The sequence below is a fragment of the Crocodylus porosus genome, unplaced genomic scaffold (assembly GCF_001723895.1).
Source record: "Crocodylus porosus isolate Cpor-Errol unplaced genomic scaffold, CroPor_comp1, whole genome shotgun sequence".
Classification (NCBI taxonomy): Eukaryota; Metazoa; Chordata; order Crocodylia; family Crocodylidae; genus Crocodylus; species Crocodylus porosus.
In genome coordinates this window covers 29,964,380-29,984,051 of record NW_017728951.1, presented here as the reverse complement: position 1 = coordinate 29,984,051, position 19,672 = coordinate 29,964,380, and the positions used below count along the sequence as shown (strand labels likewise).

Below are 19,672 nucleotides of genomic sequence, written 5' to 3'. Positions count from 1 at the left end.
CTGAGGAGAAAGGATGGCTTTGTGATTAAGACTGTGGACTAGGATTCCACAGATTTCCATACAGTGTCCATTCTGACACTGACATTCAGTGCAACTACTTACAAGTCACTTGTAGCCCGATTCAGAAAGGTATTCGGGCACCCATCTCCTGCTTAGACACCTACATTTGATTGACTGCATACTCTGTGTGTGTCAGTTCCCTACCTGCAACATGGGAATAATCTTTCAGGGATCTGCTAAGGATAAATTTAGTATAATCTAACTCAGATAAAACCAGCACGCATGGGAGTGACAAAAGCCTGCAACATTAAGTGGAGCTGACAATATCCACAGTTGCCAGACCAAATGGCATTTACTTATACTGTTATCTCTTCACAAAAGGCAGTGCCATGGCTATGAATTAAGAGAAGTCAGAATTTGTCCTTACTCCTTTTTTGGGTTTTCTGTGAGATGGTATAACATCCCACCATAATGCTTATTTATTATTTATTTTGAGGAATGGAGTCAAATTCATAAGTATCCATCCCTTTCCAAGGCAGCATACCTGTGCTTCTCCCACGATCATAACCTTCTATAATTTTGTTGCTTGAGAGCTTAAGTGCAGCCAGAAAGCTACAATGTATAGTATGTACAATTAAATTGAGATAACTCACACTTGTGGCACTAAAGCCCTAGGCGAGGCCCACATAGACTGCAGCAGTGTCTTAAATTCCTGGTAAACCTAGCTTACACTGACAAAAACAACTGAAATTTTTGCTGTTATATATCTTTACATATATTTCTTCAACAAGGCAACCTTAGCCAGAAACTGTCTACTAACTGCTTTGATCTTAAAAACTTTATTCAATAATTGTAACATCAAGCAGTAAATTTACCCAGAGTTCAAGTTTAGAGAGAAAATAAATGGAGGATTTTTGCATTCCATATATATGTGGAAGCCAAACATTAATAATGAAAGCTATGACAATTGGTGGAGCGTGATATAAAGAGAAGTGATATTACACGGGTCTGTCTGTAATAATTGTGGTCAAGATACTACAGTGATGAGGTCCAAATTAAAAACTTCTAACAGTTTCATTAAGCAGCTCTAGCATAGCCATGCTGTGAAAAAGAAACTTGACATTTGCCAGTAGGGAAGAGAAGGAATTATTCTAATGTTAAGGATGTATTCTGTGAGGATCCTATTAGCTCAGGTTACAAGCCTATGAAAAATACTTATTTGCATATACTTGGAAAAGACCTAGTAATAATACTTAGCTCTCATAATTTTACAAAAATGAGGTAAGCATGGGGAGGCTGAGTGGCATGTTCAAAGTCACCTAGCAGAAAAAAAGTGGGAACAGAGTCTCAGGCCAATAGTCCATGAACTAAGGTCAACTTACACATTACAGGTATTACACAATTAACTGGTCCATTGTGCAAACTCTGGCTAAATACAGACAAACAGCCTGAGGCTGAATCAATTCAATCTTTCCAGGTTAGTCTAAGCTATGTAAACTGAATCAATAACCAGATGAACAGACATTCACTTTCGATTCTGGAAATGCAGCCACATGCCTGCAGTCACCCAGGCCATAAGTAGGGGTACACTAGAGCGCACCACCTTGTTTGGCTGGAGCAGACAGCTTGGGCCAAGGCTAGCATTCCCACCCTGCAAGAAGGGGTTTGTGGAGGAGGCGTAAAGCATCCTGAGATGCTGGGATCTGGGACAGAAGTTCAATAAACTGATTTAATATAAATCAGTTAAGTCTGATACTACATCCATCTAGGTTTATTTTAAACTAGTTTCAGCCATTTTGAACGTGGTTTACATGCACTGAACTTCTGTTGTCTTACAAATATGAACTGGTTTCCGATCACTTATACCAGTTTATGTGTAATTTCTGTCCCTAGCCCATGAGACCAGCTACATGGGCAAAGTACTTTCACAAAATAAAAAGATCCAAACAACTATAAAGTGAGACCTCAAAAATATATTAACTTTATAGCTGATTGCTATGAAGCTTCAATTTGCACATTTAGCAGCATCTCCCCTGCAGCTGACAGCCTCCCAGCCACAAGGGTGCACCCTACCCAGCCGGGGTTGTGAGTCCCACAACTGCTTGCAACTCAGCTCCAGCAGCTGTGGATTCTAGGTGCCAGCAGCACGTCTCAGCTGCTGGGACTCAGAGTCCACAGCTGCAGATGCTGGGTTCCCACTGTGGTGATCCTTCTGCTCTAGGCATTTCATATATGAAATGGGCGGGTGAAGCACCCCTGTGGCTAGGAGCTCATCAACTGGGGTGCACGGGGCTCCCAGCTACAAAACCTTGCTTCTTGCTGGTATAGGAAGAGACTGGGATTGGGCTCCCCTAAGTGCTTTGCACATCATTTTCCTCACAAAGCGACTTAATACATTTAATATTGTCAGAGCCAAAAGTTAAAGGTGCTGCTGACACCAGGTTAAGAGATACCAAGTTAAGAGAGACAAGTATCGACATGCAGGTAGACAGTTCCTAAAGTAAGTGCGCATATTCAGACACGCATCACACACAAGGCCAGTATGTGATTAATGAGGTATTCAATTTGACAGAGCGCGCATGCCTAGTCATGTACTAGCAGATAGCCATGACAATCAACTAGAACTTTCCACAAAAGGCATCATGTGATTGGCTGTTTAAAAAGTACTTAAGCCAACACAGTGTCCACCCAGGCAGACACTCTCAGAGGTTAGCTCGGAGACCAGCCCAGGAGATTCTCTGAGACCAGCTCAAGAAAATCAGAGACAGACGGAGACTCTCAGAGACCAGAGACCCGCTGAGACCTTGGGCTAGTTCGCAGGCCAGCCACCTGTGAACCCTATCTCTCCGCCACCGCTATTCCTGGCGTACCCCGTCCCTGCATGCTCGTGATTGATCTTGATCTCGTATTCAGTCAACTTGTTTCCATCAGCTGTCGTTCTACTCATTTTACCTCGCTCCGCTCCGTTCTACGATTACTTCATTTAGTTCTGATCTACTTTGTTTTATTAGTTCAGTTAGTTGTTATTTCAACTTAGGGTTCAATCAATCATTCTGTTTAACAAAAGATTACAACTGAAACCTATGCTCCCAACAAGCATAAGTAATAAAACTACATTGCAACAACCAAGCGTCAGTACCGTCTCTGCCCCGCTAGCCCCCGCCAGTTCGTCCGAGCTCGTTATCGTTAGCACCGGCGCTCAGGACCGCTGACCGCCACAAATATCAGGGCTGAAATGGCTGAACACATTTTTTTTCTGTTCCTGCCAGCAGCTGAAGGCTGTTATAGTGCTGGACACTAGACAGAAGAGCAGTCTCTTCTATGTTTTCAGTGGTCCCTATGCTGGTAACCAGGCAGGAGACAGGAGGAGTAAGTAGCCTGACCTAAATGCAGATCAGTGATAAACAGGGAATAGATAGCTCAGGAGAGGTGGAAATAGCATAGAAAGGCAGAGACGGACAAGAGCTAGAGTGAGGGATGCCGAGAAGTGTTCCCAAGTCTCATGAGAAAGAAAGCGGCATTGCCTTTAAAAACAAGCCCAAAACAAACCCAACCCATTTCAAAAAGAGGGGATTGAGGGTGCTTATCAACAAAATTAAAGTGACTTTTATTGTCCACACTGTCCAAATTCACAGACGACACAAAATTATGGGGGTGCAGCCAACACCCTAGAGAGGAGGAACCAGATCCAGGCCAACCTAGACAGGCTGGAGAAGTGGGCAGAGAGCAACAGGATGCAATTCAATAAGGACAAGTACAAGGTGCTGCATCTAGGGAGGAAGAACTGCCATCATACCTACAAGCTGGAGGACGACCTTCTCAGCTCCACTGAGGCAGAAAAAGATCTTGGAGTCACTGTTGACTCTAGAATGAACATGAGTTGCCAATGTGATGAAGCAGTTGGCAGAGTCAATTGCACTTTGTCATGCAAATGTAGGTGCTTCACAATCAGGTCCAGGGAAGTGATTTTCCCCCTCTATGCGGCACTGGTCAGGCCGCAGCTGGAGTACTGTGTCCAGTTCCGGATACTGCAGTTCAAGCAGGATGCAGACAACCTGGAGAGGGTCCAAAGAAGAGCCACTCACCTGATTAGAGGCCTGGAGGAAAGGCCCTACAAGGAAAGGCTAATGGACCTTAACCTCTTCAGCTTCTCCAAGAGAAGGCTGAGAGGGGACCTTGTGGCAGCGTACAAATTTGTAAGGGAAGAGCAACATGAAGTAGGCGACAATCTGTTCCCCAGGGCACCCCCTGGAACGACAAGGAACAATAGCCATAAGCTACTAGAGAGAAGGTTTAGGCTGGACATTAGGAAAAAAGTTCTTCACGGTCAGGGTTGCTAAAATCTGGAATGGGCTCTCAAGGGAGGTGGTGCTCATGCTATCCTTGGGGGTCTTCAAGAGGAGACTGGACAGGCACCTGGGTGGGATCACATGACCTCAGGGTTGGTGACTTTTCTTGCCTGCCAGGGGCAAGGGGTCGGACTAGATGGTCCACTGAAGTCCTTTTCAACTCTATGAATCTAAAAAAACAAACAAGCCCAATTCCAAATAACTGAAACTCACTAGAGCAGCAGCTGGCTATGTTTTCTGGTGATGAGCTGCCCAGCTTAGGTCTGAGACAGGACAGTATTAGAACCAGCCTGCTACTGCTTCTCCATACCTATCTCATAGCTGTGGCACAGCATGGGCAAAGCTCCCCACTGCTGAACACCAGCTCCACAGGCTAGAGCCAATGGTTCCATAGGCCAGTTGCAGCCAGCAGGCTGCAGAAGTTTATTCTCTAAGGATAACAGCCTACTTCTACACCTGGCTTAAGCTCCAGTGGCAGAGGTCTATAGAGCGAATCTGAAGTTTCCAAACCATGTGTGATTCCACATGAAACAGTTTAGTTTTTTTCAGCCTGCTTTAATGAAAACTTAGAAATAATCACACACAAAAAACGGCATTAGAAGAATTTTGACTATGAAGGTTGCAAAGTCAAGCATTGAAAAGCTGGAAAATTCCAGAACAAAAGTTGCCTATACAGCCTTAATTTGTCTGCTGAATTATGATGCAGTTTAATTTCAAAATCACATATAGCACTACTTTTCTGGACTTGTTTTTATGCAGATATTTATATACAACAGATAAATAAATACATCCCAGAATTTTTCTACTCACAATGTAAATTTAAGAATACTTCCCACTTAGAGTCACTAACTTTATAACTTACAAAATTGTAGTCTGTACCCACATTTGCAACATCTAAGTAACAGCACCTAACTCAGAGATGGCATTGGTGACACTTTGGAAGTAGACACTTATGTGACTTTTTTCCAGACAGCCCTGAGATTTTGGCTTACTTCTTGCATCACTCATCCAGATAATATTTTAAGACGAAAAACAGTGAAGATTATCCAAGTAGAAGTGAAGCAGTATTTTAAAGCAAGTACTTTTTTAAAAGTATGTACTTCGTTTATTTTTGTTATATGAACTCTGCAGTAACATGTGCAATAAACTATACTCCAATTACATTCCAAAATGTATTAGTCAGCTAGTGGCTACAGCCAAAGGCAAATACCTGAACACTGGTCTAACATGGCAATTCTTGTCATATTGAACACAACAGAGTTTATACTATGGCAAAACATATTTATGAGTATAAATATAAAAAATAACATTATGCAGACTGACAGAAAGCCATGTTGCAGAATTTTACAGAATTTACAGTATATCTATCAACTTATGCTAAATGATTGTTCCACAATGACAACATCTGGCAGAGTAGTTTAGATAAGACAAGATTCTTTTACATGCCCACGTATTGTTAAGTTGGGATAGAACTTAAGATAGTGAGCCACTGAACCTTGACTGGTGGTCTCTAGACATTACCACACTACAAATAATAATGAACCATTTACTATTTAACGTATGATTTGCAATTTTCCCATAACCATATATTTTTTATATATACTCCCTTGAGACTAAAATCCAGCAACCAGAAGAATACATTATTCCCTATAAATAATGTCAAGTCTTCTTCTAAGAATTTACCTTGCCAACTCAATGGAAAAAGCAATGGCTAAGAGCCAATTACATGCAGCCAGGTAATGCTGGTGAACAGGAAGAGAAAATCTACTATGCTTAAATTGCTGGTTCACATAAAATTTGTTTTGTGTGTTATAAGACAATAAAATCTGTAATTTCATTTTTTGTTAATTCCTACACTTACACTAATTCATAATGTTTAGGATTATAATATTTTCATTTAACAAAGCAAATGCAGGTGATGAGCTAACTGTTTGTACTTATGAATAAACCTTCTCTCCCCAAATTATTTTTCTCTGTTTTCCCTTTAATTAGTAATTCTTACTTTTTTGAAATCTAGAAAACAGATGTTACACAAAAATAAAATAGAGTGGTATAAACAAAAGTTTAATAAAATATGAATTTTAAAAAGGCACTCATGACTTTTCTTGCTTTATAGGTCTTTTTTAATTCAGAAGTCAAGTTTTCCTTTCTATGCAGTTGCTGCATAGGAACCATTAAAAACAGGCATTTCTGAAAACGTCTATATCAGAAACAATTTTTTATTTTCATATTTTTATCCTTAAATTTTAATGCAATTGTATTTAAACAGTTTTACATTTTTAATTCTTTTTTTTTTACATTACTAAGTAAGAATTTTTGAATGTATGTCAGGAAGCATGCCAGTAATACAGAGTAAAAGCAAATATTTATCTCATATATACGTACATCCATAGAACAAATGGATTGTTTTCTTCAAAACAGGTCTGCAATTAACCATATTACAGAATATGAAAAATAACCCATTAGGATTTATGATGTTATTAAATAATAAAATAATAAAATTTCCCCCTCAAAACAAGATCGTGATGCATCCATGAGAAAATACAACTTTTTAGCTATATATTTAGAATCATAGGAAAGTAGGACTGGAATGGCCCTCATAAGGTCATCTACTCCAGCCCCCTCCTCAAAGCAGGCCAACCCTAAACCATCCCAACCAAGTGTCTGGCTAATTTGTTCTTGATAACTTCCAAGGATGGAGATTCCAAAGTTTCTCTAGGCAGCCTATTCCAATGGTTGACCACCCCTCATGGTCAGAAAGTTCCTCCTAATCTCCAACCACAATTTCCCCTACTGCAGCTTGAGTCCTTCATTTCTGTCCCCTACAGCCACAGAGTAAATCCGATCTCCATCCTCTCTGCAAAAGCCCTTCAGTTATTTCAAGATTTTTATCAAATACCAACTCAGTTTCTTCCCTCCAGACTAAATAACCCTAGTCTGGGTTATTTCAGCCTTTCCTCTTAAGTCTTAATCACTTTTGTTGCTCTGTACTGAACTTTTTCCAAACTATCCGCATCTTTCTTGAAACGTAGGGCCCAAAACCGGACACAGGCGAGGCCTCACCAATGCTGAATAGAGCAAAAGAATCACTTCCCTTGATTTGCAAGTGACTTTTAATAATAAAATCCAGTATACTGTTGGGTTTTTTCCAACAAGAGCACACTGTTGGCTCATATTCAGCATATAGTCTACTGTAACCCCCAGGTCCTCTACAGTACTGCAGCCTAGCCAATCATTCCCCAGTCTGCATTTGTGTGTGCAATTATCCATCCCAAGTGCAGGACTTTGCATTTTGTCCCCGTTAAACCTCATCTGGTTGATTACAAACTGTTTCTTTAGTCTACTCAAATTATTCTGGATTGTAGCCCTGCCCTCCAGAATGCCTCCAACATCATCCAATTTGGTGTTGTCTGCAAATTTGCTAAACATGTACTCAATCCCACCATCCAAACCACTAATGAAGATATTAAATAATATCAGACAGAACAGACTCCTGGGGAACCCCACCTATACCTCCTCCAACTACGCACTGAGCTATTGATGACTACTTGTCCAACATGATGATCCCACCAATTACATATCCACCTGATACCTCCTCCAACTTTCCTCTAGTCTGTACGTATAGTACTTTCCTCTAGTCTGTATTTCCTTAGCTTATTAATGAGCATGTTAAGAGACAGTGTCAAAAGGCTTCCTAAAGTCAAGGTGCATCTGCTGCTCTGCCCCCACACAGAGAGCTGGTCACCTTACCACAGAAAGAAAATCAGGTTGGTCAGGCATGAAATCTAAACATATTTCAGGTCATATGACTAATATTAAAAAAGTTTAAAGGGAAAACTGCATTCACCCATTCATTGTAAATACTGATATTTTATCTTGAATTCTTAAAAATTAGAAAGTTGTTAGCAATAAAACATATACAAACTTCATCTCCCATTCATCCTTCTTAACAGCTAATTTACAGGAATTTTAATGCAATTTTTAACTTAGTATTTCAAATGTTGACATATTACATACCTTAAAAGTAGAAAGTCCATAAAGTCTTGCAGTATGAACAGTCTCTTGGGAAATATTTGTAATATTAGTTATAAAGTCTTCAAGGTATTTGCAGGCTTGTTCCAAGTGTGTTGTATTTATGATGATTTGAACAAGCTAGAAAAGATAAAGAAGTCCAGTTAAAAGAACTTGAATCACCCATTGTGACTTGATTTTTAAAGGGTTACAACCTTCAGCAAGTGTACTAGTAAACAATTACAGTATTTCAGAGTACAATTGAAAAACTGACAATTTTAAAGTCAGTACAAGTGATACTGCTGTTTGCATGCAATTGATCCAAAGACAGAAAACAAGGATTTCAAATATCTATGCACTAAAAGAAATTTTATTTAACATTTTAGAGGTTTGTCACCTTTAATAAAAGATAACCATAGCCGAATTAATAACTCTGCAGTAGAAAAATCCTCTGCATTATAAATAATGTCAAGATTGCATGATGAAGCACTCAGAAATTAGGAAATTTTAAAATTAAGGTCATTTGTTCCTTTGTGTAGAAAGTGCAGTATGATCTTTTTGTTTTTCCACACAGTTTGCATTCTTGTTCAACACACACAATGGACAGCACTTGGTGTATGAAACAGCAGTTCAATATTTATTAAAGTCAATGTGCAAACTGCAATGGAAAAAACCCACAGATCTCAGAACTACAGCCCAATTTCCTAGCTGCACTACCACTCTTCACCTTTTCAAGGATCCCTGTTGAGACTTCATGTCAAAATACTTTGCAATTGCAGGGGATGAGTCACCAGACTTTTCTACCTTCCCCCTGTTTCTCTGTCCAATAAACACACTCAATGAGGAAAGGGTTTGGCAGATGGGAGTGTGTGAAAGTTTCACAAAATGTTTAACTATAATGTATGGACAAAAAAGGATTCACCTGGTACAAGGAATATTAACTTTTTTTTTTTTCCTGACCGGATTGCTTCACCTGTGAAATATTGACAGGAGGCAGACCCTCAAGGAATCCATTTCTAAGCACTTGGAAGAAAAAAAGGTGATCGGGAACAGTCAGCATGGATTCACTAGGGGCAAGTCATGTCTGACCAATGTGATTGCCTTCTGTGATGAGGTGACTGGCTCTGTAGATGTGGGGAGACAGGTGGATGTGGTATACCTTGATTTTAGCAAGGCTTTTGATACCATCTCCCACAACATTCTTGAAGGCAAGCTAAGGAAGTATGGGGTACATGAAAGGACTGTAAGGTAGATAGAAAACTGGCTGAAGCATCAGGCTCAGAGAGTTGTAATCCATGGCTTGATGTCTAGTTGGCAGCCAGTATCAAGTGGGGCCAGTTTTCACTGATTTCATAGACTTTCATAGACATCAGAGCTGGAAGGGACCTCAGAAAATCATCGAGTCCATCCCCCCGCCCAAAGGGCAGGAAGTCAGCTGGGGTCAAAGGATCCCAGCAAGATAAGCATCCAATTTACTCTTGAAGGTGTTCAACATAGGTGCTTGAACCACCTCCGAAGGCAGATTGTTCCAGACCTTGGGGGCTTGGACAGTAAAGAAATTCTTCCTTATGTCTAGCCTGAAACGGTCTTGCAGTAGTTTATAAAACTGTTCAACCTCGTCATCCCTTGGGGCCCTCTGGTGAACAAACGTTCCCCCAGAAACTGGTGGTCACCCCGATAAACTTATAGGGGGCCATCAGATTGCCCCTGAGCTTGCACTTTTCCAGGCTAAAGAGCCCCATGGCTCTCAGCCTGTCGTCATAAGGTTTGTTTTCCTGACCTCTGATCATGCGTGTGGCTCTTCTCTGGACTCTCTCAAGCTTCTCCACATCCTTTTTGAATTGTGAAGCCCAAAACTGGATGCAGTACTCCAGCTGTGGCCTCACCAAGGCCAAGTACAAGGGGAGAATGATGTCCCGGGATTTGCTTGAGAAGCATCCATGGATGCAAGCCAGTGTTTTGGTCACTTTACTAGACACACCATTGCACTGCAGGCTCATTTTCATCTTGTTTTGTTCCATCAACAACCCAGAAGATGGCATAGAGTGCACCCTCAGCAAGTCTGCAGGTGACACCAAACTGGGGGGAGTAGTAGATATGGTGGAGGGTAGGGCAAGGATGCAGAGAGACCTAGATGAATTGGAGGATTGCACCAAAAGAAATCACATGAAGTTCAACAAGAACAAATGCAAAGTCCTGCACTTAGGACAATCTCATGCACCAGTACAGGCGGGGGGGCTTAATGGCTGGGGAGCAGCTCTGCAGAAAAGGACCTGGGGGTTACAGTGGACAAGAAGCTCAATATGAGCCAGCAGTGTGCCCTTGTTGCCAAAAAAGCTAACAGCATACTGGGCTGCATTGGTAAATGTGTTGCCACTAGGTCAGGGGAAGTGATTATTCCCCTCTATTCAGAACTGGTGGTGAGGCCACATCTGGAGTAGTGTGTTTAGTTTTGGGCACCCTATTGCAGAAAGGATGTGGACAAATTGGAGAGAGTACAGCAGAGGACAACAAAAATGGTTCAGGGACTGGGGGACATGATTTATGAGGAAAAACTGAGGGAATTGGGCTTATTTAGTCTAGAGAATAGCAGCCTTCAACTACTTGAAGGGGGGTTCAAAGGATGATGGGGCTAGACTGTTCTCAGGTGGCAGATGACAGAACAAGGATCAATGGTCTCAAGTTGCAGCAAGGGAAGTTTAGGTTAAATATTAGGAAGAATTTTCTCACTAAGAGGGTAGCAAAACCCTGGAACAGGTTACCCAGAGAAGTGGTGGGAGCTCCATCCTTGGAGGTTTTCAAAACTCAGCTAGACAAACTTTGGTTGGGATGATCTAGTTGGGAAAGGTCCTGCTTTGAGCAGGGGGTCTGTCCCCTCACAGTATACTCCAAATGTGAAGGGGTGGGGCATACAGCAACAGAATGCCAGAATTCCCTAAAATGCAGTATTTGTAAGGGAGAGGGACACTGGTATCGTTGGTGCCCCAAAGCCTTTGCAAGTATAGTCAGACCTCCCTAGGAACAGCAAAACCCAGAGAAGGAGAGGTAGGGTTGGACACCAAAGCAGAAATAGTGGAAGAAACCCTATAGATGGGAGAACCAGGGGAGGGGAACAAGATTTCTGTGATTGGGAAAGCACAGGAGGAGACAGGAGATGGAATGGAAAGGAAAACAGGAACAGCAAACAGCTCAGACATGGAGGTGGGGTGGGAAAGAAAAAAGACATCCTACAGACAACGGAAGTGGAGGTGGAGCAAGAAAAAGAACCAGAGAGACAGGCTGGGAAAAGTAAGAACATGCAGATGGCTGAAGAGCAGGAAGAAGAAACCTGATAATGAGGGAGGTGAGTTGGAAGAAGAGCCAGAGAGCAGTTTCCTGCCACTAACGCCTCTGGGCTCCAGCCCAGAGTGAAGACCAGAAGGGGGGGAGCGGTGGGGAAGCAGGAATATGCAAACCTTCCTAAATGTAAAAACAATTCAGCAGCTTGCAAAGGCTACAGAAATGTGAGTGAGGAAGGGGGAGGAGTTTACCACCTTGAGCAGTAGCAGAGATGAACCTTAAAGGGTTCAAAACAAGCATAAATGGCATTGACAATAGTTTTGCTTAAGGTCAGGAGTATCTTAAGTAAAAGATGGGAACAGACTGAATCAGTGTTGAACCAAGTAAGAACAGATACAATCTGCCTTCAAGAATGTGGTACATCTGGTGAGAGGGATTATAAACACTTTGAGAAAGGGTGGAAACAGGAACCATTTTGGTGGTCAGGGAAAAATAAGGATAAAGTGGCAGGGGTAGCAATATTATTCAAGAACCCAGAGTGGAGAGCAAAGCAGGTAGAAGAAATCATCAGTGGCAGATTGCAGCGAATGATACTATCAGTAGGGGGAACAGAATTAGAAAGTTTCAATGTATATGCACCACCAGAGAGGGATGAAAGGAATGTGCTGCTTAGAAAGCTAGTGGTTTACAGGGTCAGCAGGAGACTGAACATAATAGTGAGAGATTTCAATTGTATAACTGAAGTGAGCAACAGAACAGGGGGAGAAGGAAATGGAGCTGTGGACAGCCCGTAATTATATAACAAATATAATAAAAGAAGAGTCACTAAGAGATGTTTGGACAAGGGAGAAAGTTTTCACTAGAACAGACCCTAGCAGAAAGAAACAATCAAGAATTGACTTTGTGTTTGTATAAAAAAATAGAGATAAGGAAGAAAGAAACCATATCTGTGGCTTTTAGTAATCACCAGATCACTAAAAGTGGATCACTGAAGGTGGAAATGAGTCTTGGTAAGAGCTCCACGAGAGGGAAGTGACTGTGAAAGTTAAATGTGTGGCTGTTACAAAATGAAGAGATGTCAAGCATACACAAGGCAATATGAGGGGTGGCAAACACTGAAGAAATATTTTGAGAGTACCAGAGAATGCTGAATGATGATGAAGAAGAGAATGGGAGAATTCTTCAGAATGGAAGGCTGAAAATGCGCAGGGAAAAGAGTAAGAGAGAGCTGCAAAGAAAGATGCAGGAGTTGCTAAAGGAAGCTGCAGAAGGAAGACAGGTATGAGAAGAACTAGAAGAAAAAATAAAGAGTTAGAAACCTGGTTTAAAACACTTGGTGGGAGAAAACCAAGAGTGGTCTTGATACTTTTTGGCCAAAGGGAAGGTGGCAAAAAGAGAGCTTAAAGCAGTGAGGGAAGAAGGTGGAAAAGTAGGAGGTGTCAGAGGCAATGAGAAGATTTTATGAAGAGCTGTACCAGAAGGAAACAGACAGAAGGAAGATGAAGGATTTCTTGGAAGAGACTGACAAGAAAGTAGAGGGGGAGGAAGCAAAGAAAATGGAAGAAAAGATAAGCTTAAAGGAAGTGGAGGACTGTTTACAAACTTTTAGAGGAGGGAAATCACCAGGAGCAGATAGACTGTCTATGGAATTTTATGTACATATACAAAGGGAGTGTGGGAAAGGGTCTGCCACTTTTTGAGCATCACCATAAAACACCTGTCATTAGCATGGGAGATGGTAGTATACGGACTCATACCAAAGGGACCAGAGGAAACGTAATTAAGGACTTTATTAGCATGTTTATGAAAAGTAAGAAACCTCTGGGTGTTTAAGAGATTGGCTTTCGTTGAAAGAGAGTGCATGAGCTGGGGCTGCATGAACTGAAATGGTACATTAGTTGGGACAAGGAACTGATTGGAAAGGAAGAGGCAGAGAAGAAGTGGAAGAAAAAGGACTGGGTACACTTCTTTCACTAAACCAAAAGAGACTGATGGTAGGGGTGGAGAGTTTCAAGAGGTTACTGAAATAATAGGCTTGTTGTTTTTTTGGGGTGGAGGAGGGTTTCATGGAGCTCTGCATGAAGAAAAGATTTCTGTACAGGTTTTTTTTTTTTATGGGAAGTTGTTGTATGTTGTTTAAAGGTTTAATATATGTAGCTGTATGTTTCCAATAGATAGTTGTTTCTATGTTACAAAGTCTTGGTACAACAAGGATGTTCAAAATGTGTAGCTTTGTAAATGCAGGGTGTAAGTGCGTTTCTAATAAAATTTGTATAAAAGGTTCCCATTAGCATCTCAGCCTTGTTGACTAAGATCAAATGTAGCATTTTTGGTACCAAGGGGAGACTGTCAGGGCTAGCTCTGGCCCTCATACTGCTGGCCTGGTATTGCAATACCTCCAGGCCCAGTGCCAGTTCCCTACAGAAGGAACACCTGCCCTTTTTTTTTTTTTTTTTTTTTTTTTTAAGGGACACATGCACAAAAGAAGGTTTTCCATCAGCATGTTTGCCCAATATGAGCCATGCATTTTACAGACATGCTCAGTGTTAGCTGCACTTAATCAATTTTATAGTTGGTTTCCAGTACTGAGCACATGCTGCTTTGGGCAGCAGTTTAACGATAAACAATGTATTTCATGAGGTTTCGTAGCATGCAAATGTAAGATAAGGATAATATATGCTCAGAAAACATACATCTAAAAACTAAGTGAATCACTTTGAGCTTCATTTTGTAAGGCTAAGTATTGTAATATACCTGTATGTGTGAGAACATGTTTCGAACTGACTACATTAAAAATGTGTTGGGCTATGTGTTATGACTTACCTCTGTTAAACCTATGTGAGGCTTTTTGATCATGTTCTGTAAGCAACTACTCAAAGTTCTGGTTAGCAGCAAATTGGTAGATTTCCTAAGCATATCATCTATTTCTGTGGAACTGAAACACAAAATTTAGGACACTGTTATACCTAGGCTAAAAATTAAAAAACACAGAGTACTGCTTAGCATCTTTTTACCTTTGCATTCTTGGCAAATCTTTCAAATGCCTTATTCACATCTCTACCCTCACTGTCACATTAAGGCAAGATGTGGTTTTCAGAAGCAAGTGAGAGCTAAGGAAATATCTGCATATTTTATAAAGACTATGTCAATGATATGTATTAACTTGATTAAATACTTAAAAAAAAATTAATCCCAAGTTTCAGTATAATTAGAGTGACTAAGAGCATGACCATATTAATTATTTCTTGCAGCACAAAATGGAGTGAGGGTCATGCATCCACTGCTCTTCAATAATGGCTTACATGTCCATCCTTACCCCAATAAGAACAGCCCACAATGAAAGAGGGGAAGTTACTCTAGCTTACTTTCCATTTGCCAGAAGGTAAGAGCATGCAATCAGGCAGTTACTACAGAACAATGTGGAAAGTCTTCCCTCCTTTTACTCTGTCATGAGTTCTTTGTATGTCCATGTCTGAATACATCTTCAGGACAAGGACAAAAGTACAGTATTCCTTTAACACCCTTGTTAATACTTTGAAGGCATCAGGACATCAACTTTGAAGGCATTGGGATATTAACCTGACCTGACTTTGAAACAAGGTGATTAGTTGGGATTTCTATTAGCAGACCATTACAATCAAGTTTTTTCTTCAAGAGCTGTTTCAGGTTTTTCCAAGATCATTGCTAGACTGGATCATTCCACTAGACTAGAAATGAAAGACTGGTCCAAAAAATGCCTGGGGGACAGAAGCAATCTTCATTAGTACTGTCATCATTGACTAAGCCTTTTAACAAAAAGGAAACTAGGAATTTCCCAACCAAATCAGACCCAACATACCATACAGCAGAGGCCAGTACCAAACACTCTAGAGGCTGGTGCAAGAAACCTGCCACCTGGCAGATGTGGGAAAAAACTTGTCCCCTGCAAACATCTCTCATCCTAATCTCTCAAGGGAAACACTGCCTTAAAACCTGATGGTGTCTTTTTGTCAGCATTGTCTATTATAATTCCTACTATTATAGCTGATCATTCATACTGTGTAATATAACTGATATATTGATCATTAATAAATATCAACTTCATTGTTATAAATTATTATAAATAACAGATAACAACATTAATGTAAATATTATTATAAATGCTATTATTGTCGCTACTATCGTTGAAAATAACCCAACTGTTATAATTCATAATTTATTGTAACAACCTACACCTCTCACTCTTCCTAAGTGGTATCTGCAGTAACATTCTGTGGCCACAATTCCAGAGTTTAATTAAATACTGTAGACCAGCATTGCTCAACCTTCTGGCCCTATGCCATAGGGCCAGTCTGTGGGCTAGATCCTGAGGGGAGGAGGTGGGAGGCAGTCTAGTGACTGGATCCAACATGGGGCTGGTGTGCTGGGTCAGTTTGTGGGTGTAATCTGACCATGAATGATGTGTGCCCCCAGTGGCTGAGGGGGCATGGCAGCAGGAGCATGGCAGCAGTAAGTGGGGAGCCCCTAGAGATGCTGCTGGCACTGTCGGTGGGGGGGGGGGGGGGGTGAGAGCTGACCAGGGGTTGGTGACCACTGTAGATGCCACCACCAGCATTGATGGCGATCACTGACTGCCCACAGACATCACTGGCGGTGTCAGTGGCGATGGTGCACCCAAATACACCCCGCAGGCGAGGGTGCACCGCCATGCTCAGGGGGTGTACATGCACCCATGTGCACCTCCTAGATATCGCCAGTGAATCTGACATACCGGCCCAATCCTGCGTACTGGATTCAGCTGCATCTTGTGCATCAGCATCCCCCTCAACAGTGGGGGCACTTTACCTAATGCTCATTAAACAAGCTTTAGCTGCCATTCTGAAGAGTGGGGATGCTGAAACACGAGACACAGAGGCTGGCTGAAGCACTGTTATTACCACACACCAGCAGATTCAATTAATCAAATCTACTCTGATGCGCTGTAATTACAGCATGTCAGAGAAGCCTCCTAGCCCATGTACAGGCACCCTTAGAGTTTAGGCTTCACATCCCAAGATTTAAGCACTTCCCCCCCACCCTATAGCTATGTTGGTTAGGGCTTTCCACAATCCAGCAAAAATTAAGCACAGACCACACCTCAGAGTTGCAATTTTACTCATCATGGAGATATAAGCACATTCTTAACTTTTTAGTGTCCTCATCAATGATCTGCCACCACCAATAGAACCACATCTAAACCTAGTGCTCCAAATACACAATTCAATGATAAAATGTCTGCTTATAGGTTTGATTAACAGTCTGATACTACTAAATGATAAAATGTCTGCTTACAGGCTTGATTAACAGTCTTATACTACTAAATGCAACTTGAGACAGATAATAAGAGCAACAAAAGCAGCAAAAAGAGCAACAACTGGAGACAATAATATAAACAGATATAACCGTGAAACCCTGGCCTGGGGAAATATCTATCAAACAGATATCCAAGATGCCTCTCATGCTTACATTTTCAGGAATAAATATCATAATTGACATACAAAGAAACAGTTTTGATCTGAGTTAATAAAAAGTGAGTCTTCTACAACCTCTCTTACAAAATTCTCCATTTACCTACCCAATTACCCACCAGCTTATTTTCAATAGTGATGCAAAAGTTCTGTTATTTTTAGATTTTGGACAAGTTTATTAACACAGCAGGTAGGAAAGAGTAACTTTTGTGTTTAATAAGTCACTATTTAGCTACAGGAGGTCAACATGTACTCATTAGTAAGTGTAAATTATAAACAGTATCAGTTAAGAACATGTGAAGAAGAATCACATTTGTTAACATTGAGGATGTTAATGACCAGCTGTGAACAGGTCCCAGATTTCAGCCTTCAGGACTAATCTACAGATGTTATTTGATGTAATGAAACCAAGCTGAGTTTTTTGAAGGGTAGCAGGGACAATGAAATTGGACAACTGCCTACACAGTTGGATGGGTAAAAAATTGGCTGATGGGGCGCACCCAGAAAGTAGTGGTGGACAGGTCGTACTCAACCTGGTGATATGTGAGCAGTGGGGTCCCCCAGGGCCTGGTCTTCGGGCCCACACTGTCTGCCATCTTCATCAGTGACTCGGACAAGGGGGTTGAAAGCACGTTGTCCAAGTTTGCTGATGACACTAAGATGTGGGGTGAGGTGGACACACTTGTAGGGAGAGAGAGGCTGCAACTAGATTTAGACAGACTACAGCAGTGGGCAGATGAGAATAGGATGGGGTTCAATATAGATAAATGCAGGGTGCTGCACCTTGGGAGAAGGAGTCCACAGCATACATACAGGCTATGGAGCTCCCCTCTTCAAAGCACAGAGGTGGAAAGGAATCTTGGAGTCATTACTGACTCCAAGATGAACATGACCCACCAATGCCAGACCACAGCCAGCAAGGCCAGTCATACCTTGTCATGGATCCAAAGATGCATCTCAAGCCAGTCCAGAGAGGTGATACTCCTCCTCTATGCGACACTAGTCAAGCCGCAATTGGAGTACTGCATCCAGTACTGGGCGCCACACTTTAAAATGGATGTGGCCAGGCTGGAGAGAGTTCAGAGGAGGGCCACCTTTTTGGTGAGAGGGCAGCAGGACAGGCCCTATGAGGAGAGACTGAGGGACCTGAACCTATTCAGCGTTGGCCAGAGAAGGCTGAGGGGGGACCTGGTGGCTGCCTACAAACTCATCAGGGGAGATCATCAGCAAATAGGTAGAGCCCTATTCTCCCCAGCACCACCTGGGGTGATGAGGAACAATGGTAAAAAGGTGATGGAGAATAGGTTTAGGTTAGAGATCAGGAGGCAATATTTTACAGTTAGGGTGGCCAGAATCTGGAACCAATTTCCTAGGGAAGTGGTCCTTACCCCTACCTTGGGTAAATTCAAAAATAGGTTAGATGATCACCTGTCTGGGGTCTTGTGAACCCAGCATTCATTCCTGCTGTGGCAGGGGGTCAGGCTAGATGATCTGTTCAGGTCCCTCCTGACCCTAGCTACTATGAAACTATGAAATGGAATATTTGGCTTATTTTCCATTAGAAAGGTGTTTTGTAAAGATTTTTCCTTAACTTATACTTAATTAAGTTTTAACAAAAACTCAGTTTATAGCTACATTTAAAAAAGAGAAGAAAAAACACTCAGGTCTTGGGTTGTGTAATACAACTCAATTTAAAGCAACAGTTCAAATTAGGCAACTTGGGTTTAATTTTAGGTCAGCAGCTTGAGTTCAATTGCAGATTCCACCATGACATGTCTTCATTGCAGTTTAGCTGAGGATAGCTTAGCACAACTCAAGTGTCCCTCTAAGACTCACATAACAGTATCTACAATGATACTACACTAGCTCATGCACCCAAATGGGTTTTGGTGGCATAATGTATGGTGCTTATCAGTGCATTAAACTGGGCCACTGTATGAATTCACTCACTCATTCACATTTCTTTAATACAGAGCTGCTGTCTGGCCAGTGGCATAGAAATAACAGTCTAATATATAACTCAGGTAGACAGCTGTAAAGATAGAAGGAAACAGCATTTAGCAACAAAAAATATGTAATTAAGGGACTCACTGTGCAAAACGCAAAGTGATTTACACACCAAACTAATTGCTCTGCCTCTCCATGTCTTTCCTGTCCACTAAACATAAAATATCATTTTGGATATATTTTCCCAAATTATGGCCTTTTCTTCATCACAGCACAGCTTTTTTAGATTAGTAACAGCTGCTGGATAACTGCTGGCATAGAAGGAAGATTTGCAAAAGTGTAACAAAAATAGCATGGGCTAACATAGTTTCATAGTTTCTAGGGTCGGAAGGGACCTGAACAGATCATTTAGTCCAACCCCCTGCCATGGCAGGAAAGAGTACTGGGGTCAAACGACCCCAGCGAGGTGTTCATCTAACCTCCTCTTAAAAACCCCCAGGGTAGGAGCCTGTACCACATCCCTTGGAAGTTGGTTCCAGGCCCTAGCCGCCCTGACTGTGAAATAGCGCCTCCTGATGTCTAACCTAAACCTACCCTCTG

General features: G+C 41.6%; 1 protein-coding gene across 2 annotated transcripts in view; it reads right to left on the bottom strand.

The window, feature by feature from the left end:
- EXOC6 (exocyst complex component 6) overlaps nt 1-19,672 on the bottom strand; it is a 167,803-nt gene that overhangs the window by 85,562 nt on the left and 62,569 nt on the right. For both annotated transcript variants that reach the window (XM_019555845.1, XM_019555844.1), the window contains 2 exons: nt 14,463-14,574; nt 8,367-8,501 (listed from right to left, as the gene is read on the bottom strand). In XM_019555845.1, the coding sequence (XP_019411390.1) occupies nt 8,367-8,501; nt 14,463-14,574 (247 nt within the window). The remainder of the gene's footprint in view (nt 1-8,366; nt 8,502-14,462; nt 14,575-19,672) is intronic.